At 42.4% G+C, this 27,245-nt stretch overlaps 2 protein-coding genes across 2 annotated transcripts; one reads left to right on the top strand and one right to left on the bottom strand.

Annotated features, from left to right (window-relative positions):
- Nucleotides 1–1,293: 1,293 nt before the first annotated feature.
- On the top strand, nt 1,294–14,425 carry LOC127762475 (mitogen-activated protein kinase kinase kinase YODA-like). Its single transcript, XM_052287001.1, has 13 exons — nt 1,294–1,629; nt 2,659–3,398; nt 3,496–4,236; nt 4,656–4,743; nt 4,823–4,885; nt 9,098–9,258; nt 9,365–9,440; nt 9,954–10,013; nt 10,133–10,240; nt 11,525–11,758; nt 12,026–12,117; nt 12,782–13,451; nt 13,984–14,425. Exons 2-12 carry the CDS (start codon nt 2,854–2,856, stop codon nt 13,296–13,298), a joined length of 2,685 nt encoding a protein of 894 aa, XP_052142961.1. The 5' UTR covers nt 1,294–1,629; nt 2,659–2,853; the 3' UTR covers nt 13,299–13,451; nt 13,984–14,425.
- Nucleotides 14,426–15,925: 1,500 nt separating this feature from the next.
- LOC127762476 (aquaporin PIP1-1) lies at nt 15,926–18,836 on the bottom strand. Its single transcript, XM_052287002.1, has 4 exons — nt 18,428–18,836; nt 17,141–17,436; nt 16,641–16,781; nt 15,926–16,224 (listed from the first exon to the last, which is right to left on the bottom strand). Exons 1-4 carry the CDS (start codon nt 18,762–18,764, stop codon nt 16,129–16,131), a joined length of 870 nt encoding a protein of 289 aa, XP_052142962.1. The 5' UTR covers nt 18,765–18,836; the 3' UTR covers nt 15,926–16,128.
- Nucleotides 18,837–27,245: the final 8,409 nt, after the last annotated feature.

Here is a 27,245-nt window from a genome sequence, read left to right as displayed (position 1 = left end):
GACGATATCTACTTGGATTTGGATCTGAGAGAGCAGAAGCGGAGAAGCAAAAAAGAGAAGTAAAGAAAGAGCAATAATTTGTGATGTAGCTAAGATGCAGAGTACTTTGATAGTATTTGTTCGAGTTAGTTTGTGTTGGTGACCAGCCAACTATTCTATTTATTTTATTCTATTCTTAAGAGACATTTTCTTCTTTTCCAAGCCTCGATCTATCACTATGTGATTCTATTAGCGACTTGCTAATTAATTTGTCAAATAGATCTATAAGTAGTAGTAAACGTGTACTTAAGGTTGCCTACTTCACGAGAAGTTCCTCAGTTTTCCGCATGCAAGGCACAATCGTTTTGCTAGATTTCCATTGCGAAAAGCAGAAAATCTGAGGTTGGCATGATGCCGTTTTCGTCCATGCGCATCGTCGCCTTGATAGCGTTCTGTTGCGCAATTAGATCCAGTGAGGGATCGGACTGCGGAGAATTTCAGGCGCGTAACGACGATGTGCAGAGAGCATGCACTTGTCACAGGGGTTAATGTGCAATAGGCGACAGCGATATGTGTTTGTGTTCAGTTGCTCGTGTTGCCTTCTGAAGAGAGGATCTGAGAAAACGATTGATGATGATGTTGGGGCAACTGGTTTAGAGTACATGTTGGCTGTCACGTTTGGTTTTGGTTGATGCAACTACATAATCTAACCACGCCTACCTTCTTTTCGGCAAGGATATATGGCTTTTTCGTGGACTTTGACATCTCATTAAAAAAAAAAGAAGTATACCACACTGCAGGCGTGTCAGTTTCACCTAGATGTCCTGAGACAATAACAGTCTTGCGTTGCAGCAATGAGGTCAGATCCAGCGGTCCAGCCTCCAGTTCACAGTCAGAGTCCTCTTCCATGTAGTACATCCTGCAAGCACCTTACCTAACCAAACTAACCGAGTCAAGCAAACAACTAATCAGTCGTGAATACGGGATACTTGTAAACGAAATTCTCGACACACACCAATACCAGTGGCTGTTTTCTTGTGCGAAACGGGCGCAGGAAACACGAGGGCATGGCCAATTCCGTTCAACAATCAGTTTTGCTGATGCAACTTGAGCATTTCGGGGCAGCAACCATACACGTCTCATCTATCGCGCTGGTGCTAGCACATCGCAGTTACTCCGCTGGTGCATGTATATGGACAGAGCAGCGGGCCACACCGTCTCCACGCAGAGTGTCGGTTCGTCGGGGTCTCACGGACGAACTCGTTTCCCCGAACGTTTTTGTTTTTGTTTTTTTTTTTCTGGAAAGAGTGCTGGAGGAGGCAATGGTGCGCCTGTGCACAATTTAGTCGCATTTCGCCTGACGATTTTCCTCTCCACCGTCTCTCTCCGTTCCTCTCCTCTGCTCATCTTATCTGTTCGTCTGAAAAAAAAAAACCGTTTCCGGCGGACGCACGGGCGGAGGCTCGGCCAGCGTTCTCCTCCTCCGCGACACCGACTCGCCTCCCTCGCGCGCGCGGCCGGCGAGCAGGGCCGGAGGCGCAGTGCGGACGGGCTGCTGCTCCCCTTCCCCGACCCCCTACCGCACTAGCATTCTCCCCTGTGCGGCCGGCCGGCGAGCATCTCGGTTCGAATCGAAGTATCGAATTGAAGGTATTCCTTCTAGTTTCGTAGCCCTCCTCTCTCTTCCTCTTCCATGTGCTGGTGTGGGTAAGATTGGGAGTCGATTCGGACTTGATTGATTTGTTTCCCTGTCACCTAGCCGTCCCACCTCGTCCCGATTTGATTTGTTTGTTGCGTTCGTGGTGCGGTACTAATAACAGTTTTGTGTCCTAACAAATTTGTGGGGGTTCAGCTCAACCCCGATATCCCACGTTAGATCCGCCCCCTGGAGTGTAGAACTGTGCTTTGGTTGTTGGTTTCGCGGAGAAATGTAGGTATGGAGCCAAGGGGCTGTGACAGTTTGGTACCGGGATCAGTTAGCTAGAACTGGTTCGGCTCCGAGTATAGTAGGATCACCGACTTGGAGAGTGTAGCCATCACATCGGTACATGCCACTCTGCTTGTTAAGAAGGGAATTTGCCGGAGGTTGGAGGCACTGGTGGGATTAAGGAGGAGGTAGAAGGAGCGCAATTATGCCATATTGCTGCTAGCTCGACAGGAGGCTGATAACACTTGGACAGAAATGGCATGAAAGGTTGACAAATGTTTTGTGATGGCAGAGACAGCCTATTTAGTGGCAATCGGCAAAACAGAGATAGGTGAAACTTTCAGTGGTATAGGAGTTATCTCTGACTTAAATGATGCACGGGGCAATTAGTGACAGAATAAGTACTTTATCTCCTTGGCATTTCATTTTAGAGCAATGGGTGGCACTGTAGTTATTTGCTCACAGTAGGTGATAATGATGTAGCAAGCTTGAAAGCTTGACATGTGATTTTGTTCATTGTGGTTTTAAGATGAACCCCAAAGGTAAGCGTTCTAGTAATTGCTACTTCTACCTCCAACTTCCAGGTATTATTAAATTTAATTAAATTTAACAAACAGCACACAGTTTGCCTTTATACTCTCAATGGTCATGTACTTCTCCATTAAACTCAACTCTTTTGCAGTTGTGTGGAACTGTAATGATGCACGCTGTTAGTGACTTGGTCCTCATTATTGTTATTTGTTAACTTTCAGCCTTTGTGGTGAAGGCATTAAACAGAAATCAAAGTAGCATGAGCAAGCACTAACTGGGAATCTCCATAATACAGCATTCCAGTGAGTTGAGGACTTTTTTTTGTCACTACAGAAACTAAGGATACCTGCGTGATTTCAAAATTTCAATGTGTGATTAGCTCAGTGAAATCCTGTCCAACTTGTTTCATATTCAATATGCCACCATGGTGGGGGAAGTCTTCATCAAAAGAAGTAAAGAAGACTGCCAAAGAAAACCTCATTGACACATTTCATCGGTTATTAAGTCCAAATGAGCAAAAGGGGAGAACAAAATCACGGGGGAATCGTAGACATAGTAAAGATCCAACTGCCGAGAAAGGTTGCTGGTCTACTGCCCAATCACGCTCTGCATCCCCTTCAAAAGAGGTTTCTCGTTGTCAAAGCTTTGCTGCAGCCAGAGCACATGCACAACCACTTCCCCTTCCTAGATCCCGTGCTATGGTGGCACGTACTGCTTCTGATATTACCGAATCAAAGGTCGTTTTGGAAAAGCGTGGCAAAGGACAACAACTACCGCTCCCTACCACAAATTGGGTTAAAGAAAGACCTGAAACTACCGAACCTGTTGCAGAATTATCAACTGCTTCTGTCTCCAGCCATGGTTCTATAGATAGCGATGATCCTGGAGATTTGCGACTTCAGGGACCTGTGGCAAATGACACCGACAATGTGGCTAAAGTTGCTACAACCGGTAATTCAAGGTATCCTTCTTAATCCATGATTTATCCAAACACATTTTTGTTTGTGTACTTTTTTTAAAAAATATTCTTATGGATATTGATTGCTCTGTTTGTGAAGTGTTGTGCATAAGGAGTGTTCTAGTGCCATCACCAGAAAGGGCACTAAGGAAGTGACGATGCCAACCAATGCTTTCTTGAGTAATCAAATTCTATCTACAAGTCCCAGAGGTACTGTTGTTGCTGACAGTTACCAGTCAAATTTACAAAATTCACGAAAGGTTGTTCTGGACAGTGCTCCCAATAGTGTGATGTCAAGCCCTTCTCGAAGCCCAAGAATATTATGCCCTGATCAGATTCCAAGTTCAGCATTTTGGGCAGTTAAGCCTCATACAGATGTAACTTTTGTTGGGTCTGCTCAGTGCTCCAGTCCCGGTTCAGGGCAAACATCTGGGCATAATTCAGTGGGAGGTGATATGCTAGCCCAGCTCTTTTGGCAACCTAGCCGAGGTAGTCCAGAGTGTTCACCAATTCCCAGCCCAAGAATGACAAGCCCTGGTCCAAGTTCAAGGGTACATAGTGGAAGTGTCTCTCCATTGCATCCAAGGGCTGGTGGGATGGCACCTGAATCTCCAACAAGGCGACTTGATGAAGGGAAGAGGAAGCAAACCCACAGATTGCCCCTTCCACCACTAAGCATATGTAACAATTCCACCTTTTTGCCAAACAATTCCACCCCAACTAGTCCTATCTCACATAGTCCTGGTAGAGTAGAAAATCCAACTAGTCCTGGATCACGGTGGAAGAAGGGAAAGCTTGTCGGCCGTGGGACATTTGGCCATGTATACATTGGCTTTAACAGGTATGCCCTTTCGATGCTCGGAATTGGTTGATGTTCATTTTTAATTTCGATGCAAAGCACAATATGGTTTTCATCATTAATAAATCCTACAATGGTACTAACTCATTCAGCTCTTGTAATCTCTCCCATATACTTATTTCTCATACTACATCCTGAATCGTAATAAATATCATGGTTTAGTGATTAGTAAACTGGCATGTTTTAAACAGAGTCTCATTCAGAAATATTTCACCTTCAAAGCCTAAGACATCATTATTCTTTGAGAGTGTAATTATTGAAGTGGTCTTGTCACAGTGTTGTTTGTAACAAGCACTCTATATATCCTTTGAGTAGTGTGCCACTGACTATTTTATTAGGACTGATCATCCTTTGTTTCTCTTCAAATTTGATATAATATAATTCTCTGTCATTTGTATCAGTGATAAAGGTGAAATGTGTGCAATGAAGGAGGTCACCCTTTTCTCAGACGATCCTAAATCAAAAGAAAGTGCAAAGCAGTTGTGTCAGGTATGACATTTTTCTCCACGTTTACTGTCCTTTTCTTTACGCTATCTTCTCTGCTCTTATATTGTTCTTTATTTACCAGGAAATATTACTTCTGAATCGTCTGCAACATCCGAATATTGTACGATACTATGGATCTGAAATGGTATAAATTTATGCCACCAGTTGTTATCTTCTGCTAATACCACTCCTGTTCTTTTTTTACTTGTTGTACATGTGTGATCATTCCTTTTCTAACACATTCATAAAAAAAATAATCCTTTTCTAACAATACATTTATAAAAAAAAAAATTAAAATCTAACTACGTGAAGGTATTTTCCATAACAAATCTACTAGTACCATTTTCACATATCAGATCTTTTTTTTTTTTGCATACACTCCATCGTTTGTTTCTGTTAGGCCTATAGTTTTTCAAACTTTTGCAAGATATATGGGCTCCATGCAAATTTATTAACTATATTCCTTATATGTCCATAATTATTACTAGTGTCTCTCCTGCATTTATAAGAAGCATCTCACTAACCATCTATTTAGCTATTTCTAAGGTATTTAAGTATGGTAGGATGGTCAATTTAACTACTCTTTCTCTTGGTTCTGTACAATTCTTGTTATAAAAGTTAGCTGATATAGCGTAACGACGACTAACCTTCTCGATCGCTTCAATCATTGATCACCCAAGACATGCCAGATGACGACTCAGGAACACACGATATTTGTTAACGAGGTTCAGCCGAAGCCTACATCCCCGGGGCTCTGATTATGGGCGCTCCTCCCCAACCAATATAGCTCCTAGCCGCTACGAGTCCATGGCCATGCCGCCATCATCTCCCTGCGTGTCTACGCTACATTGTAGTCGCCATGATTACATTGTGGTGCCCCCCCTCTCTATTTAAGAGAGATGATAGGTTACAGAGTCCGACTCTAACTCTACCCCTAACACCTATTACAACTCCAAGTCCAACCGTAACCAAATAGGACTAGTATATTCGACACCTATTCTAACAAACTCCACCTTGGCGAATATACGCCACCTAGAAGTAGTAGAATTACCATGCCGATCCACCTATCCTCCAGACTTGGGTTGTCTTCTTCGCAGCTTCACCGCAAGCCGCCCGACGAGTCTGCGCCATACCCGCCGCCACCAAAAGCAATTGCTATCCCAGCAACCGTTTCCTCCTGGACTCCACCTGCAATAGTGCACCCTCGCAGCTTGTAAAGTTGCGACTCCACCTTCTCTCCAGTCATCACAGTCGTTTTGCCCTTCATGATCTCCATGGTCTTCTTATTCCGATTACCGCGAAATATTAACCCTTCTTCATGCAAGGTTCCAAGCGAAATCAGATTCCTCTTTAGCCCTGGTACATGCCTGACTCCCTGAAGAACATGTTCACCTCCATCTTCTAGCTTGATTTTGACTTCACCTACTCCCACGGCTGGATAACTTGTGTCATCGCCTAAGTAGACAAAACCAAACTCACCAGACTTGTGAGAAAATAACAGCTCCTTCCTTGGCGTCACGTGAAACGAGCTAGCTGAATCTAATATCCACGCTTCTGCATCCTTAGACTGTGCACTTGACATTGTGAGAAGATCACAACCATCGCTATCTAAGTCATTTGAAGAAGTCGCTGCATTAGCCTTAGCTTTTCCCTTCAGTATTGGACACTTCTTGCTTATATGCCCCCACTCATCACATCTGAAGCACTGCACCACCTTCTTCTTTTTGTTCTTCTTTACCTTATGCCCAGCATGATCTTCTTTGACTAGCAAACCCTCCGCTTGAGATGTTTCACCCTCTTTGTTCTTTCTCATCTGATCACGAGCCAACAACGCAGAAGTGATATCTTTAGTTTTGATGGTCTCCTTGCCGTACGTCAAAGTAGTCACCACATGCTCATACGATTTAGGTAACGAACACAAAAGAACTATGGCCTTGTCTTCATCGTCAACTTCCACATCCATCTTCACAAGATTTGTGACTAGTTGATTGAAAACGTTCACATGTGCTGTCAGATCCGCCCCTTCCTGCATCTTTAGCCCATACAACTTCTGCTTCAGATACAGTTTATTGGTCAGAGTCTTGGACATAAACTGAGCTTCCAACTTTTCCCAAATTATCTTTGGTGAGGTCTCCTCCATCACATGGTACATGACCTGATCTAAAAGACATAGCCTTATTGTCGCAGCCACCTACAACTGCATCTCCTCCCAATCGTCATCCTCCATCTTGGCCGGTTTGACACCCTTCAAAGCCTTTGAAGCACCTAGTTGAGCTAACAAATTTTTGACCCTAGTTTGCCACAAGCCAAAATTTCCAGAGCCGTCAAACTTCACCAAATCAAATTTCATACCTGTCGGCGCCATCTTGCCAACCCGCGACCTGACTGGTCTGTCGCCACCAGAATACTCGCCCTTCTCACCGTCCGTATTCGTCTTCACAATCCCGTCTTGTGATCTGATCTCAGACATTCAACAGCAAACCACCTGTCCGCCGCCGCACCGATCCAACCAATCTGCTTCACGGTTTTTCTCCGTCCTGCTTTTGGTTCTGTCCGGTTTGCACACACCTGTACGCCTGCTGTACGATCTTGCCTTGAGCCCAGATTTGTGCCTTCCGTGGTAAGCTTACGAGTGTCTCGATCAATTGCCCGTCGCCTTTTCTGCCATAGGTTCACGTCCTGACCGCTCCTTAAATAGCATCAGCCACCGGGATACCGAGTCCAGATCGACTTCGAGTCCGAATGGACACGTCAAGCCGAGTCCGCGTCTATGACATAATTTCGTGCCTTATCAGAAACGGTCTCCTGACCAGCTCCCACACGGAATCAGGCCTTTGATGTTTGACTTCTCCTCACATCTTCTCTCACGGCAGCAATCCACGTCGTCTGTTCTGCATGCCCATGCATGCACGCAGCTTGTACGTGTCCCACACAAATCCAATTGAAATCGTATGCACTCATGCATTAAGATGCAACTAATTAATCCATGCATGGAATTAATATCCTGCATGCTTGCAACAACTCGTGCATATCTCTTGCTCTTGGCCACCATCTGTACGCGTACTGTATGCATGTGACACGTACACATACGTGTCGTTCGTGCCTCTGCACGCACCGCAGTCGCAGCCCTCGTGTTTTCTGTCCACGATCCCGTCGTCATCGGCCCTGCACGTCCGCCGCGCCGTGCCACGCTCGCCGGCTTCGCCCTTCCGTCACTAGCCTCCCTGCCGCGTTCGCCGCGTGTGTCGGGCGCGCCGTCCATGGCGCTACCCCTCCGATCTCTCCGGTCGCCTTCGGCCACGCTCGGCCCCGTCTTCCGGTCAAGTTCCGCCATCGCCGGTCTGATCGCGAGCGAGGTCGTCACCTCCGCAACGTCCTCGTTGTCGCCATCGATCTCATCGCCACGGCTGACGATCTCCTGTCGATGCGCGACCCCCACCTCGTGTTTCCTCCTCCACATGTCTTCTTGATCCAATGTTGAAACCTTCTGCTTTGATACCACTTGTTATAAAAGTTAGCCGATATAGCGGAACGACGACTAACCTTCTCGATCGCTTCAATCATTGATCACCCAAGACATGCCAGATGACGACTCAGGAACACACGATATTTGTTAACGAGGTTCAGCCGAAGCCTACATCCCCGGGGCTCTGATTATGGGCGCTCCTCCCCAACCAATATAGCTCCTAGCCGCTACGAGTCCATGGCCATGCCGCCATCATCTCCCTGCGTGTCTACGCTACATTGTAGTCGCCATGATTACATTGTGGTGCCCCTCTCTCTATTTAAGAGAGATGACAGGTTACAGAGTCCGACTCTAACTCTACCCCTAACACCTATTACAACTCCAAGTCCAACCGTAACCAAATAGGACTAGTATATTCGACACCTATTCTAACAATTCTTAATCTTTGTGCCCTCAAAATAAGCCTTATATTTTGAAACAGTTGGGGGGGGGGGTACTAGCTAAATGCAGGTGGCTTTGCAACAGATAAAAATAAATGCATGTCTTATTGGTACAAAATGTAGTTCATAGTTGGTGGGTGGCAGATTCACTGTCACCACCACTACACTGTCTTCCTTCAGAAGGAGTACAGATTTGTGGGTTTGTTTCAAGGTTTGACTGCATGACCAATGTGCGTACCCGCATTATTATTTCTTGCACTGCACTGTACTCTCTGATGATGACATATGCCACTGAACTATAATATTTCTCTGAACACTTCTCTGTAAGGAAACGTAGCAAAAAAGTTCATGCCACATTCTGCAGAATTTTACAAACTTCACTTTTGCTTGCACTCCTGACTCCTCTGTTTACTTTAAAAATAACTATACACTATCCATTTATTCAAAACAGGTTGATGATAAACTTTATATATACCTGGAGTATGTTTCTGGTGGATCCATCCATAAACTACTCCAGGAGTATGGGCAATTTGGTGAACCTGCTATCCGCAGTTATACCAAGCAAATACTTTTAGGCTTGGCTTATCTGCATGCAAAAAATACGGTTCACAGGTAACATTCCATTTCCTTTTGTCGTTAGTTCAGCACTTCAGTTCCTTAGATGTAAGCTACCAAGTTGTAGATTATTTTATTATTTGTCATGTTCCATAATTTGCAGGGACATTAAAGGTGCAAACATACTGGTAGACCCTAATGGTCGTGTAAAGCTTGCTGACTTCGGAATGGCAAAACATGTAAATTCTCTGTTTCAAATTGTAAAAAAAAAAAATCTTTCTCATTTGTCAGGAATAACTAAAATTTAAAGCAAAAGCATTATTAGATATAATTCCTTGTATCATCTTCATAGGAAGAAATGGTGTATTGTGCCTTACCCTTTCCCTCGTGTTCTCTTGCACTTGAGGACTACCACTTGTGCTAGATCAATCCATTCGATAAGAGATAACCATTTTGTTTTGGTCCTTACCGTATCTGTCAGCACATTTGCTGGCTTACTTGGACCAAATGGTTATGCATGTTTCTATGCTAGTTACTAGGCAGTAGTTTGTTTACCATAGATGTAGTGCTATTTTATTAGTAATATAAGCTTGTATACCTTCATGGGCCGACTCTTATGGGCCATTTGGATAAGTGATTAGTTGTTTCTAGCAAGTTATATGTTTATGGGAAGGTCCTTTTGTCTATAGATGTTTCTTCTTTGGATATTTATCCGCGCATATGAACTTCTTTTCTGCCAATCCATTTTTCAGATCAATGGGCAGCAGTGTGCCTTTTCATTTAAGGGTAGCCCGTACTGGATGGCTCCTGAGGTAATGAAAATCCTACATTCTTCTATACTTCTCTAGTTATTTGATGAATTTATGCCTATCTTCTCTCCGCTGTTATAAAAATCAACCTTGCTTCTCTCACACATGTAATAACTATGCAGGTTATAAAAAATTCTAATGGATGTAATCTTGCTGTTGACATATGGAGCTTAGGATGCACGGTTTTAGAGATGGCTACCTCAAAACCACCATGGAGCCAATATGAAGGGGTTAGTACTTATACTAGGCTCTTAAGCTGTATTTTATGTTTTTGTGCAACACACATTTTCTTTTCATGAGAAGGTACTCCCTTTGGTCATAAATATTTGATGTTTCGGACTATCTTTTTAGGGGAACGTTTAGGACAATATACGGTCATACTTTTGAAACCTTGACCATCATAACTTCTAATGTGCTTAGTTCAACTTAAAAATGGTATGTGTTGATTCGACTTGAAAAGTATTATCATAATATCATAAACTTACAAGATTTTATACTTATTCTAATGTAAAACCATATTTGATTCAACGTTGAATTTTGAATAATGGCACTTTGCTACGAGTTTTGAATAACTGCACATTGCTACAATATTTGATTCAACAGTGAATTTCGAAGACCATAAAAAAGTCAAATGTCATATAGTTTTGGCTGAAGGGAGTACTATAGAAGATGAATGGTGGATACTGTATCATTGTTGTGGTTTTGCTTCAGTACTTATTTTAATTAAAAAAACAAGTTCAGCATGGCTCATTGTTTTGTCTTATTTTCGCAATGCTCTTTTTAGTTAGCAAAAGTTTGTGGTGGCCAGGAGGCCCGGCATCCCCTTTGATGAAATCTGACGAATCCAACATGACACTATGTTTGAAAAATTCCAAAACAAAAAGGTTGTTTAAAGATGCAATGATTTAATTTTGTATTCATTTTTTTATGTTGAATATAAAACAGACAAGTGGTACAGGAACCACATGATGACCGGTACCATGTGAATGCTTATATATTTTTTGTATATTGAAAATTTGGTTGAGGTTTTGCATGTTAGACTTCTTTATATGTTCTTCACCTTCTATTTATCTTGGACTTTTTGAGACATTGCATCATGATGTATTCGCTAAGGGGGCAATGGATCCCTTTGGCGTCAAAACTGGAATCTTTTATTTATTATAATGCATACTGATTATCACTATATTGACCTAGATCTAGCAGTTTTTAGTGTTAATTCCATTCTATTTTTGGATTTTACATCATGTTATTTTGCTATCCTATTTTTTTCCCCAAAGCATCCATCTAAGCTTCACGTTGAAGGTGCCCTTATGAGAAATACTACTTAACAATCTGCGACACCTCTTTCCTATATTCTTGACATGTCTCTTGTTCCGCAGTAACATTCGTTCTAAAAGTGCCCCCCCCCCCCCTTCTCTTTTTTGTTCCTTTTAAATATTTTGTATGGATTGGCAGTAGGAATAAATCATTGATCTGTTATGAGCCAGATGTTGACACAATGCTTTGTTTTTTAGATTGCTGCAGTGTTTAAGATAGGAAACAGTAAGGAGCTTCCACCAATACCAGATCACCTCTCAGAAGAGGGCAGAGACTTTATAAGACAGTGCCTGCAGCGCGATCCATCCAGCCGTCCAACAGCAGTGGATCTTTTGCAGCATTCATTTATACGAAATGCATCTCCACTTGAAAAATCACTGTCGGATCCATTGCTACAGTTGTCTACTACATCCTGCAAACCAGATCTGAAGGTATCAACTGCTTTCCTGGAACATGTTGTCTTTTAGCTAAACATCTGTCATGCATGTTTGCCCAGTTAGCAGCTGTATGCATTAATTCTACAAATCATTTACTTTATTTTTTACCTTGTTTCCTTTCATTTGCTTCTTTCTGGCTGTTGTAGCTAACTAGGACAGATAAATGTTACTGGGGCCTACTTAGAGTATTAAGGTCTTGGTTATCAGATGGACAATTGATTGTTCCATTTTTCTTACGCTTTGTCTCTTGTGACATTTCAGGTGGTCGGGCATGCCAGAAATATGTCTTCTTTGGGTTTGGAAGGGCAATCCATTTACCAGAGAAGAGCTGCTAAATTTTCTTCTGTGCACAGGTGAATCATTCAATATTTGAATCTACCTGCTAATTCATAAGAATATTGCTTTGGAGTGTGTGTACTAAATATTCTAGAGGAGCAGTAGCTAACTTATAAATCTCTGCTGAAAAAATTAAATTAGAACCGCAACCAAACCTCTCATATCATAATCCTTATGCTTTGGTATGACGAAGAGTAAATTAGCTAACATTTCAAAGTAGGAAATTTTAGCTGCACATTACTGAACTATCTCCTCCACCTTTTATTTTGGCAATTACCCCTAAATAATGACATTCAAATGAATACAAAATAAATGACCTTTGTATGAATTTTTTATATATGAGGACACTAAGTGAACCCTACTAGAAATCTTACTAATGTCCTTTTTTCAACATGCAAGTATGAATAATTGCCCAAATGTGCTTTTATGTTTTGTTGATGTCCCTGCTTAATTCATCTGAGCTGCAACATGCTCCCACTGTAAAATTCAAGCAGTGTTTAATGCTATTGTAATATTTTTCACATTTTACCCTTGTTCTGTACCCTGCTGTCATTTATTTTCGATAACTCAGTCCTGTACTCCTATAAGAAATACAGTTCCTCGTTTTTTTTTAAAAAAAAACAGTTCAGTGAATGTATATCTGCATGGAAATGTATGTACTCTAATCATCGGTGCTTGCAGTGATATTCATGTACGAAGCTATATATCTTGCCCTGTTTCTCCATGTGGGAGCCCTCATCTGAGGTCAAGATCTCCACAACATCAAAATGGTATAATGTCACCCTCTCCGATTTCGAGCCCAAGAACTACTTCAGGTGCTTCCACTCCTCTGACTGGTGGTAATGGAGCTATTCCTTTTAACCATGCAAGACACCTAGCTTACAATAATGAAGGTTTCACAATTACATCGAGATGTCTTGATGAGCCCTTGCCAAACCAGCCTCCAGATCCGGTCCTTGGTCGTTTTGTTAGAGTGAAACAACCCTCGCTAGGTTTTCAGGAGAGGGCAGTCCCTGAAGCTGACATTCTGAGCCCTCAATTTGGAAGGATGGGACATGTGAGCGTGTGGAATTTGCATGATAAGCCACTGCCTTCTGAGCATGCTTCACAGAAGGGCTTTGAGGATCGGGTAAAACTTAAGCCTCCACTGGATTTGAGATCTGGTCCACCACACCTTGGGTGCAACCATGGTCATTGATTTCACCCAAAGGTGTGCTGGATAGGCATTGAGTTGGAGCTTGATGAGAGCTGCTGAGCCAGTTTGCCCATCTATTTACTGCAAGCCTGGCACTGTATCATAGTACACAAATAATTTCATTAATTATTTCAGAAGCTGACCGTCTCAACAAAGGTACATCCCTTCTCATAGTTTTCTGCAAATTCTCGCATTTCTATTTATACATTTTTAGAAAAAGAATAGCCTTTTATTCTAACTCTAAGACTTGAAAGAATTGCTCTATGTTATCTACATCATTAACAGCTTTTACACCTTCACTGGATATATATAGTACATGGGCTTAATGAGTGATTAGTGTCGTACTATCATCAAGTGCAGTAGTTTTTTGCCTGGTATCTTTAAATAACAGAATCTTTGAGGTGCCAAATTTGACTTGCTACCATTATTGTGTGGTACTATATTTACTTGCCAAACATTGATTCCTTTGTTGTAGTAAAATTCCGAAACATGGACTTAGATATGTGAATCGAATCCGCTTATTTACTGGGGTCATTTGGGGACCGCCAACTACATATCCTTGGCTTTGGAGAGCTCTATATCGCCATTCAATCTTCAACTCTTCCTCTTTTTTTCCTTCGTTTTTGGGACAGTGAAGATATCTATCTTAGTCATAGTCTATTGCTGACAGTGCATTCTGAATGGACAGGTGAGCTATGCCCCCACCAGGAACAGGCGTTGACTTCCATATTACCATGCCTGTTATGTGTTAACCAGTTACACGTCGTTGATGCGATTGTATATTACAGAGGGTCTAGATAGCCAAGGACCCAAAACAGTAGTTCTTCACCTGTATACTCTGGTATCTACATTCGTTTTCCTTTGGACAATCTATGGGTTTCGAGGCCATTGTACAGGAGGAAACTCAACTAGAAGTCCACATTTTGCAAAGGTAGAGGCAATTGAACCATTCAATACCCATTCTTTTTCTCAGTACTTCCCCTTGCTGCGAGCTTTTGCAACTAGTCAGCTGCAGCCTGCATAGTGAAAGCGTTGTTGCTGTACTCAGGTAATCCATTCACTGTATCTATTACTCTGGAAATTATACAGAGATTCTGATCGTTAATCAAATCAACGTGACTATATGATTATGTTGCTTCTTCCCTTTTTGCTTTTGCGTTTGTTGCTTCTTGAATCTTGATTAGTTTGTGGAACATGAAACAATCATATGGTGCACCTAGCTCCAATGTGATTTAATTTTTCTATTTCTTTTTCATTTTTCTACGAGTTGAATAACTGCACACCTGTACGACTTCTGTCTTTCTAAAGAACTATTGCTTCGAGTTAAACATGTTTTAAAAACCAAACACTGGCTTTTGCCTTTTTGCGCTCATCTTGAACTTAGGGCCCTTTTTGAATCGTAGGAGTGAAAAAACGGAGGAATAGGAAAATGAAAAAACGGAGGAATAGGAAAAACATAGGATTATTATAGAAATATAAATGCAAAACACACGTGTAACATAGGAATGGCCGTTTGATTAGATTGCAGGAAAATGTAAGAACTGGATGAGAGAGATAGACTTAAATGAAATTTTTGAAGAGGCTGGAGCTCTTGCTAGATTTCCTCTAAAATCTATATGTAATGAGCCATTCTATAGGAATTTTATTGGATTTAGAAACCCTTAATCCTTTGAATCAAATAGTGACAAAGGAAATATTCCTATAGGATTTAAATCGTATGAGACTCCTATATAAAATTCTTTGATTCAAAGGAGCTCTAAGTGAGAAATCGTCTGAACCATGGGATGGGTGGTGCATCCTCATAGGATCATTTGGAACGGTTCCATTTTAATTTTCCATTTAGCATATATTTTTGAGGGATGAGATGATAAATAAACCTCAATATTCCCTGGTGCCAAATTTCCCTGAAGCAGGATGACGAAGGCGAAATGCAAAAGGGTAGTAAATGGCTAAGTGCGACCCAGGTATCTAGTATAGTACTTCATCTATCTATCTCTACAGTCTACACTGCTCCATTATATTTTTACACGCTTTGCTTCCAAGTTTCAACTTCCTTTTGCCTCGGCGCCTCCAAGTCCCTAGTGGCGAGACCAAACACCCCACCAAACCTCCCATGTGCCGCGCTGCCGTAGGGTACGTAGCAAGTAGTAGTAGTAGCGTGCGCCCGGTGGCTAGCGGGTCCCCATCGCACTACCCGGCCAGCCGGCCTTCTTTACACCGCGCCCGGCCACCATCAATCGTCCTCATCTTCATCGTTATCGTTGTCCTGACGCACATAAGCCAGGCCCACCACTAACTCATTCATACAGATTCAAACCGCCGCTCCTCATCAGATCGATCGCTAAGCCCTAGCCCTTGATGGATGCAAGGCTGGACTCATCACTCATCCTGGTATAGTACACTCACTAGGGTTCATTTGTTCTTTCATGGCATTACTCGGTCGGGAACTAGACAGAGCTACCTTTTTGTTCTCTTTTCTCTTTTGCTTCGTTCTTCCCTTCACATTCATAGTTCAGGCTTCGTAGGATCATACCAGCATTGTTGCCTGCCAAGATTATTCTAGTACGTGTATTAAAGGCGCGGTTCATGCACGAAGAGGAAACCGGATTTCCAGCAATAGAGATGATAACTTAAGAATTAAGATCTCCATCACATAAAAACATACAGTGACTGAGTACTGGATTACACGATTGAGTTGTTCAGGGTTCAGATAGGAAAAACATCTTGGGGACTAGAGATAGAGGGAATCGACAGATGCGCAGCAGTAGCGCGCGGGAAACAGGACATCACGATTGCGTTGCATGTCGTCGGCTGCGCAGCGGCGGCGCGGGGCTTAAGACCTGCTCTTGAATGGGATCGCCCTGATGATCACCTGGTGGTAGATGGCAGCCAGGGCAGCGCCAACGAAGGGACCAACCCAGAAGATCCACTGCAAAATTTAGATACCAAAATTTGTAAGGAAAAACTCTTTGTCGTGTCTTCTACTCTTTTCTTGAGCAAAGGCTAGTAAGCTGGTAAGCTACTAAGTAAACTTTAGCAAGAGCATGCTGCTACATTTGGTTATAGTGACATGTTTATCATCTTAGACCTACCCATACAAAGAGAAAAATATAACCAAAAAAAGTCGATTATCAATGATGTGCTTACTAATATCTGATAATGTAAGAGGATCCAATTGCTGAGAACATTTGATTATATATACTGACATGTTTATCATCTTAGACCTCAATTTGCCAACAAAAAATGTATCGATTATCAGTAATGTGTTGACTAATATCTGATAATGTAAGAGGAACTAATTGCTGAGAACGGCGAGTAGGTAAAAAGAGAAGAAAGGTTGCTCACATGGTCATTCCAGGCATGGTCCTTGTTGTAGATGATGGCAGCGCCAAGGCTCCTGGCTGGGTTGATGCCAGTACCGGTGATGGGGATGGTGGCCAGGTGGACCAGGAACACCGCAAAACCAATTGGCAGTGGGGCAAGGATCTGTTTTCACCAACAAAGGACAGAAATACGTTATGCAACACACAAAAAACCCATATATACTTCCAGTAACTATATGCATACAGTCAATTTCTTGAGCAAACATGATAAATTAAACTAGTTAAAAGTCTAACCATAAATGGCGCACACCTACAAGTTATGAGCACACCAGTTCATTGTTAAAGACATACTGTATGAGTGAGGTATGTAAAGGTGCTAACCAAAATACTGCTTAGTGATTTGCACATTATCACTTTAGGGTTTGGTGATGAATTGGTTATCACAGTGCATAACTCATTAGACCACACTAACTACTACTGAACTTTCACATATCACACTGCAAAAAGGAGAAGGATACTTACAGGAACATGCGAGTCCCTGGCATTCCTCTTGGCATCAGTGGCTGAGAAGACGGTGTAGACCAGGATGAAGGTGCCAACAATCTCAGCACCAAGACCGTCACCCTTGGTGTAGCCACTGGCAACTACATTGGCACCACCGCCATTGCCCATGTACAGACCCTGCTGGAAGCCCTTCACAACTCCAGCTCCGCAGATGGCCCCTAGGCATTGCATCACTATGTAGAAGATGGCCCGGGTCAGGGACAGCTTCCTGGCCAAGAACAGCCCAAAAGTAACTGCTGGGTTGATGTGTCCTCCTGTTGCAGTAACAGACAATATAATGGATATTAGTAGTGCCCTTAATTGCCGTAGTTGTTTTGTGGTCAGTTGTCATGAGAATTGAAGTAAGACTGTATAGTGTACCCTCATGTATTCATATTTTGAGATTAACAAGGTAGTATTTGAGATTTTGAAGCATTATATAAAACTGGTACAGAAATTAACTTCTAAGATTGCGAGTTGTGATAGACTGTATAAGTTGACAACACAAGATATTTACTTGTTCATATAGTTTTGTTAATATTCTGGTAGGAAGATTAACCAAGGAGAAAATTTTGGCATCACATATTTCTTTGCCTCCAAGGCTCCAAGTGCACATTCAATTTTGATGAACTAAAAATAATATATTTTTGTGTGATAATTTGTGTGGTTTCAGCATCAACAGTTAGAACACTACCGAAGAAAATGCTGGGTTAAGAGTTAAATCAATCGGATGACCTTAAATCCTTAATCTTCTAGTCGTAAATCAAGCCTTTGCATAAGAACAAAATTCACATACCACAGCAGTACAATATGCCAGCGACAAATCTTTGCGCAGACAAGGTACATGATGGTACAAGAGCAAAAGGTAGTGTCATAAATTTTTGGTGCATTCAACACCTGTAGAAAGCTATAATAATTCTTTAAAACTACAAGAGCATGGACAACAAATTTAGTGAATTTCCAGTTACTAATACTGATCTAACACCCCAAAAGCAGGTAACTAAAAGTCTTTCATCAATTATTCAGTGTTAATGCCATATGCCTCAAAGTCTTGCTACTTATGGAAGGAGCAGTAGTAGTACACATGATTCTATACCTCATGCTTTACTAAAGTGAGCATGCTAGTATGAAGAAACTACTGAGCCAAGCAAAGTGCAGGTAACAAGTAAGTATCAACTAGCAAGACAAACCAAGGCAAAATCATGACAAAGTTGAAGACTTGAGATCTTGAAGGTGGGGGAGGAAGCCAAAGGAGAGTGAACTGACCGGAGATGCCGGCGGTGCAGTAGACGAGCGCGAAGATCATGCCTCCGAAGGACCAGGCGATGCCCTGGATGCCGACGGTGGCGCACTTGGAGGAGGACTTGGAGACCCCCATGACGGTGAGGATGGTGATGTAGAGGAAGAGGAAGGTGGCGACGAACTCGGCGATCCCGGCCCGGTAGAAAGACCACGACTTGAGCTCCCCTGGCTCGAACAGCGGCGCCGGCGGCGGCTCCTTGTAGTCCTTGTCGTCCCCGGCGCCCTGCGCCGCCGTTCCTATCGGCTGCCTCTCCGAGTACCTGTTCGCCCCCAGCCGCACGTCCTCCTCCTTCCCCTCCATTGTCGCCTCTCCTCTGCAATGCGTGTGAGTGGAGACTGTGTGAGTGAGCTAGATGGTGGAGATGAGAGAGAGGAGTAGGGTATTATAAAGGCAGAGTACACTGAAGAAGAAGAGGAGGAAGGAGAAGGTGGTTCTGGAAAGGGAAGGAGGTGATGATCACGGGAGTGGAGCGTGGGCCCTGGTGGGCCAGTGTGGTGGTTAGGTTGGATGCTTTTTTGAGTTTATTCATAGCCTTATCCAAATTGAGCTTTTTTTTTCTTTTCTTTTTTTTTTAGGCTCCGAACAAAATTGAGCTGAACTGCACTGTCATAGGCTGTGTTTAGTTCTTCCAAAGTTGAAAGTTTTGAGTTGAAATTGGTACGATGTGACTGAAAAGTTATGTGTGTATGACAGTTTGATGCGATAGAAAAAGTTGGAAGTTTGGATCTAAACATAGGCCTTGTTTGGATGCTCCGAGCTATTAAATAGCCCTTCGGAATCTTGCTATTTAGAAGTATTAAACATAGATTACCGATAAAACCGATTCCATAACCCCTAGTCTATTTTGCGAGACGAATCTAATTATGTATATTAATCCACGATTAGCGGCTGATTACTGTAGCATCACTGTAGCAAATCATGGATTTTCGTCTCGTAAAATAGTGTAAGGGTTATGGAATGTGTTTTATCAGTAATCTACATTTAATATTCCTAAATAGCAAGATTCCAGAGGGCTATTAAATAGCCCTCCGGATCCAAACAGGGCCATAGCCATATTTGAGCTATAATTCTTCAGAAATGTAAGGGCTGTTCATATTATCGCCAAAATAATCCCAATTAAATTTTGATAAGTTGACAATATTATCAAGTTTTGGCATGATTCTTTATGTATTTACTAAGAGATAATCCAAGAAATACTATTGACAATAATCCAAATCCAAAAAATGCCATCGACAAATGTGAGTTCTAAGAAATGTCATCGCACAAATGACTTTATCCAAAAATGCCATCGTTGTTAGGGTTCCGTCCATTCCACACCATTAAGTGTTATAGGATGAACAGTGTATTTAACGGCGTGGAACGAACGGAACCATAACGGCGATGACATTTCTTGGATTTGAACGCTTGTCAATGCCATTTGTTGGATTATCTCATTTAGTAAAGTTTGGTAAAAATAAATAAATGTATGCATATTTTGATAACTTTATAAAAAATAATATGATTTAAAATGACATGAATCTAAACAACCCATCGTATTTGCGAGCCGTTACAAAAGGAGGACGGAATTGGACAACCTTTTAAGTTTCAGTTGATAAATGAGACTGTGTAGAAATAAATGCCCCATAACAAGTTAAACATCAATATGAGGGGCCTCTAAAGCTGAGTTAGTTTGTGCTTGCTACTAAGGCTGTTTTCGTTGCAAAGGACTCCCAACCGCTCTTACTAGTATTCCATGCGCATGTTTTTCAAACTGCTAAACGATGTGTTTTTTAAAAAATTTTCTATATGAAAGTTGCTTAAAAAATTCATATTGATCTATTTTTTTAAAAAAATAGCTAATACTTAATTAATCACGCGCTAATGGACCACTCCGTTTTTCGTGAGGAGGGAATGAGTTCCCATCTCCGAGATCCAAACGCAGCCTAACTCCTCTTTTTTCGCACACTCTTTCCAGACGGTTAAACAATGTGTGTTTTGCAAAAATTTTCTATTGAAAATTACTTTTTTAAAAAAATCATATTAACCTTTTTTTTATATTTTTTTATTAATACTTAATTAATTGTATGTTAGTCCATCGCTCCATTTTCGTGTCGAGAGGTGAGGTTCTTAACTTCCACCAAGAACACAGCCTAATTGCATTATGCAATACTGAATTCTAGAAGTATGGCTTCTTCTGTTGTACTCCTCCTACTAGCCAGGATGCCTAATCCTTTCCCTCACTTCGAAGGATTCTTTCTGTTTTGTCCGGGATCCAAAGCCAACGTCGAAAGGACAGTGATGGGGGCACATATATGATTATAATATATGTGTCATGTGTGTGAGAATTTGTGATGTACAGTCCATCCATGTTAGCGGCTAATTCTTTTAGAGTTTAGAACCCTCTTCGATTCGAGTTTAGAACTTTTTTTAAGGACTTTTATGGTACATTCAGTATATACTACCAGTCTGTTTGGTTGGAGGAAGTTTTAGGAGGGATTGGGAGTTTAAAGGGATGAGGCTATTAACTGTTTTGTTTGGTTGGGGGACATGGGAATTTTGGTGGAATGGGGATGGGGAATTGAGGAATGAACTCCCTCCTTTTCAATACCTGGGTAGGGGCAGGTAATTGGGAGGGAATTCTTCCTTTACTTCGCCTAAACAAATCTCAGCCATCCGTTTTCATTAATGATCTAATCTCCAACTAAACTCCCTATCAATTTCCACCACCTCTACCAAACAAGAGACTGGGATGAAAAATCAAATTCTCATCTTAATCTCACCATCAATTCCCTCGTGTAAACTCCTAATCCCCTTCCCTCAAGTTGCCAAACAAGCCGTACCAGTATATGAAAGGGTAATTTTGGTATTAGGTGAAAATCTGAAAAGGGCTTTTTGGTCATTTAAATTAGAGAATTATTTTCACCCGGATTTTTTTTCTGTGGATATCGTCATCCGCTTCTTCACGATACATCTCGCGTCGCTGCTCCGGCGTCGCTGCTCCCGTGCCGACGCCTCCATCCCGATTCCTCCGGCGCCGGGAGAAGCCGAACCTCCACGCGCCCGGCGTCTCCCGCGTCCCTGGCGCCCTCCCTCAAGCCCTAGCCTATTCTCCCCCGCATCCGACCTGCCGCCGCATGGCTGCCCTTGCCGCTGCGAGCTGCAGAAGCTGCGCGCCTATGCCACAGCGGCATGCGCCCTTCTGCTGCTCCGCCTGCCCGTTGCCTCCCTCAAGAACTAGGGTTTTGGGTCGCCAGAAAAGACACAAGAGGAGGAAAGGAGGAGGGAAATCGATTCGATTCCCAATGGCGGCGGCGGCGAGGTGGCGCTCGCTACTCGCAAGAGGAAGACGACTGGGCGCTACTTCCACGAAGGGGCGACCGTGGATCGGATCTGACCAGTGATGAAACGTGAAATCACGAAATTACCTCCACATAATTAGATAAAAAGACAAATATACCCTTTTCAATTTATACTGCAGGATAATTGGAAGGGAGATCGGATGAATTTTAAACCGTTAGATTAAATATACTGGTAGTATATACTAGTAGTAGAATGTACCGTAAAAATCCTCCTTTTTTAACTAGTACTGTCGAATTAGCGTGATCAGATACAGTTCCTGCATCAGGCTGCATATGATCAGCTTTGCTTTAAACAGTTGCGTGTTAAAGAAAGAGAACAACTACTACGAGTACTACTATCGGAGTAGTTTACATTGCAGTAGTTATGTTACTGTCGATGCTTTATCACAGCTTAATGGAGCACAGATCTGTGCCACTGCTTTGGATGGATGATGATGCAAACATGAACCTAACCACTTTGGCTTCATCATTCAGTAAACTTTTCCAGAAAGCATAATGATAGAAAAACTGCAGTGCAATTCACCCAAAATGAAAAAAGGATAGGCAACTTGTTGGGGAGTTCAAGTTTCTTCAGACCACTTAATTGAATGTGTTACACTTAGCTCGATGACCCATATCATTTGATGCTACACTGTAGTATGTTGTCGCTTCCATGGAGAGTCAAAAGATGCCATTGTTTTGGTGTTCCTGGTGATAAAGGGCCCAGGTATAGTGCAGCTACATGTACTGAAAAATCTGAAGAGAGAAAGTAAAGTTTCTGAGGCAAAGCGAGCTGCACAGGAGTACTTGTTTTTTCAGTAGTTGTTGCACTGAATTTGTTTGCGGAAAAAGCCTGGGTGACGTTCTCGATTGATATTCAGAGGCCTGCTATTGCACAGAGTTTCCAGCAATTCAGAGACCCCATGCTACAGCTAAGCATGGAAACTTTCGTCCTTTACACCTAAGCAGGGCATGATTGTGGCCAAAATTATTTTGCAGATGTTTCGTTGCTGAATTTCTATGACCTGAATTTTCAGTAATTAGTCCCGGATGAGCCATCAGAAATTCAGAACTGTACAACTTCAGAATTAAAGAACAAGGTTCCTAAAATAAAGAGCAGGGACAAGACCATCAATTCACTTGTGCTTGAAATTTTGCAACTAACGTTTTTCCATGAGCCACTTCGCATGCACTGAATATCCTGAGAAACAAAAATACCACTATCATGCATGTCAGTTTCGGTCCCGAGCTTTGAACAACCTCAATCTTTCCACCGAAGAACAGATCATTCTCCAATATTTCACTGCTGAAACAGTCTAGCTGTTCAGCCCACAGAATCAAGGAATTCAGATGGCTATGGGAAAAAACAAGCATAAAATACATCCCATCTCCTTCAATAATCCTACCGAAAAGGAGAACTATTCCCTCCTGTTCTTCTCACTGCAATTGTACTCGCACTAACTGACGAACACGTACACATATCACTGTATTATTGGCGGGGGGAGCAGACTCTGAGCTCCGATGAGTGATGACCGTTGCCACAACTGTTTCTGCTGCTGAAAAAATCGAGAAGCCGTTGGAACAAAGCTGCAGAGCCGTACCACTGTATCATCAGTATCTCGCTGGCTTTGCATTGTTTCTTTCATCAGCCGCAACTAGTGCATGGGAGCATTTAACTTTTTAGTAATTTTAAGATGTGGCGTTCAATAATTTATCGCTAACAGTTTATAACATGTGAATCCAGTGGTAAATCTTTAATTGCTATTTGTAAGGATAGAATTTTTATATTTCACTCTAAGCAGTTAAAAGCAAGCTTAAAAAGAAAGCGATGAAAAACCCCATAACAATTTAAAATCAAGTTTCAAAATTCATTTTTTCCCCCTCACCTTGTTACCACCTTGTCCATTGCCACCGTGCCAGCCGCATGATGAGAGGCAGGCAGGCAGGCAGTGCCGGGAGAGCGTCACCACCGCGGCGAGCGCAAGTGCGCCACTCGAACGGGTGCACGTCGCGTCACGCCCTGCCGGCCACGGCGCGCGCGCCACACGTCCGTGGCGCGCACATGCGCCGCCCCGGGCAGCTGCCTAACCCCCTGGGCGGCGCCAGCGCCACAGCCAACTGCTCCAGCGTCAGCCACGCGAATGATGGTTTACTGACTTAACAGTTTTTTGATTTTTTTTTCCAGATCAGTTTTTTAATTTGCGTGGTGCAGAATTTATGGGGATGATTTAGGGTTTTCCGTGCGAATTTATTTTCAATTTAAAGTATCTGGTAGGATGGTGTCTGTGGATATGCTCCAGATGATTGAAGCCAAATGATTGGCTTCGAGGATGAACTAATCAATAAGAAATTCAATTCCAGCAAAGTATAAAAAGCTATCGACGAGGATCAGTTTAATATAGTTCTCTTCCGCAAATATTAGTTTAATATAGTGAGGGCCTAACTACTGCCTGGCTCATAGTTCAGGGCCGGTGGTCGTTCGGTCATACTCCCTCCGTTTCGAAATATTTGACACCGTTGATTTTTTAGTACGTGTTTGGCCATTTGTCTTATTCAAAAAATTTAAGTAATTATTTATTCTTTTCATATCATTTGAATCATTGTTAAATATACTTTTATGTACACATATAGTTTTACATATTTTATAATTTTTTAAATAAGACGAACGGTCAAACATGTGCTAAAAAGTCAACGGTGTCAAATATTTTTAAACGGAGGGAGTATTATTATTGGCTTTTCTTGACATGAACAGAAATAGATAAACTAAGCATCAGCTTTTGCACGCAAATGACATTCTGTTACGTACCAGCTTAGCAAAACCAAACCACATGTAACAGGCAAATAATGGGAGATGCAAGATCATTGGTTTGGAATTTGGAAATAAATTTGGATTAGCATGGGCCTACCACATAACACAAACCATAGAGTACTTTGGATTTCTTAAACGAGCTAGAGTTTAAATTGGAGCTTAATCAGGGCATGCATACAGAAAGAGAAGATCAATCAGGTCCATCCGAAATACTAATAATTCATGAAAGCAACCTGGCAGAATAAATTTGATAGGTTTCTTGCGCTTATCCAAGACAAGAAGCCATCCAAGCAAAGACAACTCGATATACCCTGTCCGGGAGTAGATGCTAATAACACCACATGATTAAAGAACTTGGACAGCGCCATCGCGCACGGCCCACTGCCAGCCAAAATGCTGTCATCCATTCAGTTGTATGGCCGGAACAGCCCAAAGCTATTACCTTCGGCAATTCTGTATCCTGTGATCTTGCATGATTTGCCAGCGTGTAGGTTGCCGCCTTCGTGCATGGGGACGACGACAACGCCATTGTTGTCTCCCTGCTGTCTTGTCCTGTCTCCCTTCGTGGCCTTATGTAATTTTGCGAATTCTGAATCCTGCTACCACAGTAGAAATAGCGGTATGAAGCCGCTTCTGCGTACGGCGAGAACAGTGCTACCGAGTGCGAGATGTGCAAAAACGATGTAAAGAAGACTCGAGTTGTGTACTCGTGCATGTCCGTTCACCTCTAGAGCTCGTCCATGCAGTACAACCGCTTGACCATGCGGACTGCAGGACGAAGGGATACAGTAACCCGCTGAATTTTAGGAGAAAATCCAACAACACAACTTCCAAAAAATATTGTACAAGCTAACTTACCTAAAAATACCATTACCGTTAGGTTCCATCCGTTTCTCACTGTTAAAATGTGACGAGGTTAACGGAGTAAAATGGATATACTCTAACAACAATATATGTCATTTCTACAACGCGTTGACTCGTAAGATGACGTTTTTTTGAAAGTTATATTCACCGATAGTATGTCTTAAAATATGATACTTGTTCCAGATCAGCATGTTTGGAAGCTCTCAAACTCAGGAATTTATACTTCTAAATCCGCATATGAGGCCATCTTTGTTGGGACGGTAAGGTTTGCACCTAGAAGAAGAATTTGAAAGAGTTGGATGCCTTTGAAATACAGATTGTTTATATGGTTGGCAATTAATAATCGTTGTTGGACAACAGACCGGTTGGACAAGCGAGGACTTCAACACCCGCCTACATGTCCATTATGTGATCTGGCTCAGAAAACTATTAGTCACATCCTAGTCACTTGTGTGTTTTCTTGATAAGTATGGTGTTTGGTCGTGCAACGGCTTGGCTACTCTAGCTTTTCAAACCCAGGTTATTGCTAGGTTTGCCAATTGAGGGTCAAGAACAGTAAGGGGTTTACCTACTAATGAGAAGAAAGGGCTAAACTCTTTAATCATCTTGGTCGCTTGGGAAATTCGATCGGAAGCACATGAACAATTGTGTATTTAATGGTGCTATCCTATGCTTGGCCGATGTCCTCCGAGCTATCGCTAATGAGGGCGCTCTTTGGTGCCTAGCAGGAGCTGCTAGGCTTCATGATCTCTTTGCTAGGACTGGGCTGCTAATGCACTAGTTTGTGTTTTTTTTCCTTTGGGTGTGTGGTATTTGTCAGGGTTATGGATACCACATACATAATAGTAGTTGACTAAATCTCGGCAGGACCCACCACGTACCATGTCCTATACGGAAACAACCTGCGGATATAGGAGGAGTTCCGGATAAGGAAAGACAACCAGAGTTCTACATGGAAACGACAATGACTACTCGGATTGTATCCATATTTGTTTCTCTAGTTCTACTTGGACAAGGGGACACCTATGGGTATAAATACAAGGCTCCGTAGGAGGAGAGGGGACACGAACACAGACAATCAACACCCACCACAATCTACGGAACAATAGATCAAGACAGAAGATCAACATACAAGCCAACATACGCCAAGACAAAACGCCAGATATCGACTTCAGAGATAGGCACGGCTAGTCCCCTACGGTGTCTCCGGACACTGTCAGGAGAGACGAAAGCGCTATCTTTGATCTCGCCGGCACGGATTCGAGGAGGAAGACTACCCTGTTGTCGACTGCGAGTCAGACCTTCAGACTGCCATGTCGACAACAGTTAAATAGGCTACCCTAAATATTGTACTGGTGTGATTATGGTGAATAAGAGCAACGACCAGCTTCGGCCAACAAGATGTAGGGTTATTACACAACAATTCAGGGGCCTGAACCTGTATAAAAATCCATGTCTCCGTCTCTTTTACCTTAGTCTCGCATATATCCTACTACCAACGATCCCTATGCCATGCAAATACCGTAGTCGAGACATCAAACGTCGATAGTATTCTGTTGTATTCTTGGTGGGCGAGTGTCGGAGTTTTTTTCTAACACCGTACATCTTTTGTTTTTTATCTTAATGAAATGATACGCAGATCTTTGGCGTGTTCTAAAACAAAAATGATACTTATTATTTCATGGATTTTCTTATTTTGAGAAGATGCCCTGAACCTGATCAGGGCCGAGTATATCTGCATTTCACGGGCCAACGTGCGGAACATGGCCGAGGCCCACCGTTGTATACTGG

The sequence above is a fragment of the Oryza glaberrima genome, chromosome 2 (assembly GCF_000147395.1).
Source record: "Oryza glaberrima chromosome 2, OglaRS2, whole genome shotgun sequence".
In the NCBI taxonomy this organism is placed as follows: domain Eukaryota; kingdom Viridiplantae; phylum Streptophyta; class Magnoliopsida; order Poales; family Poaceae; genus Oryza; species Oryza glaberrima.
Note: the sequence above shows the minus strand (reverse complement) of the source record. Positions and strands in the feature narration are given on the sequence as shown.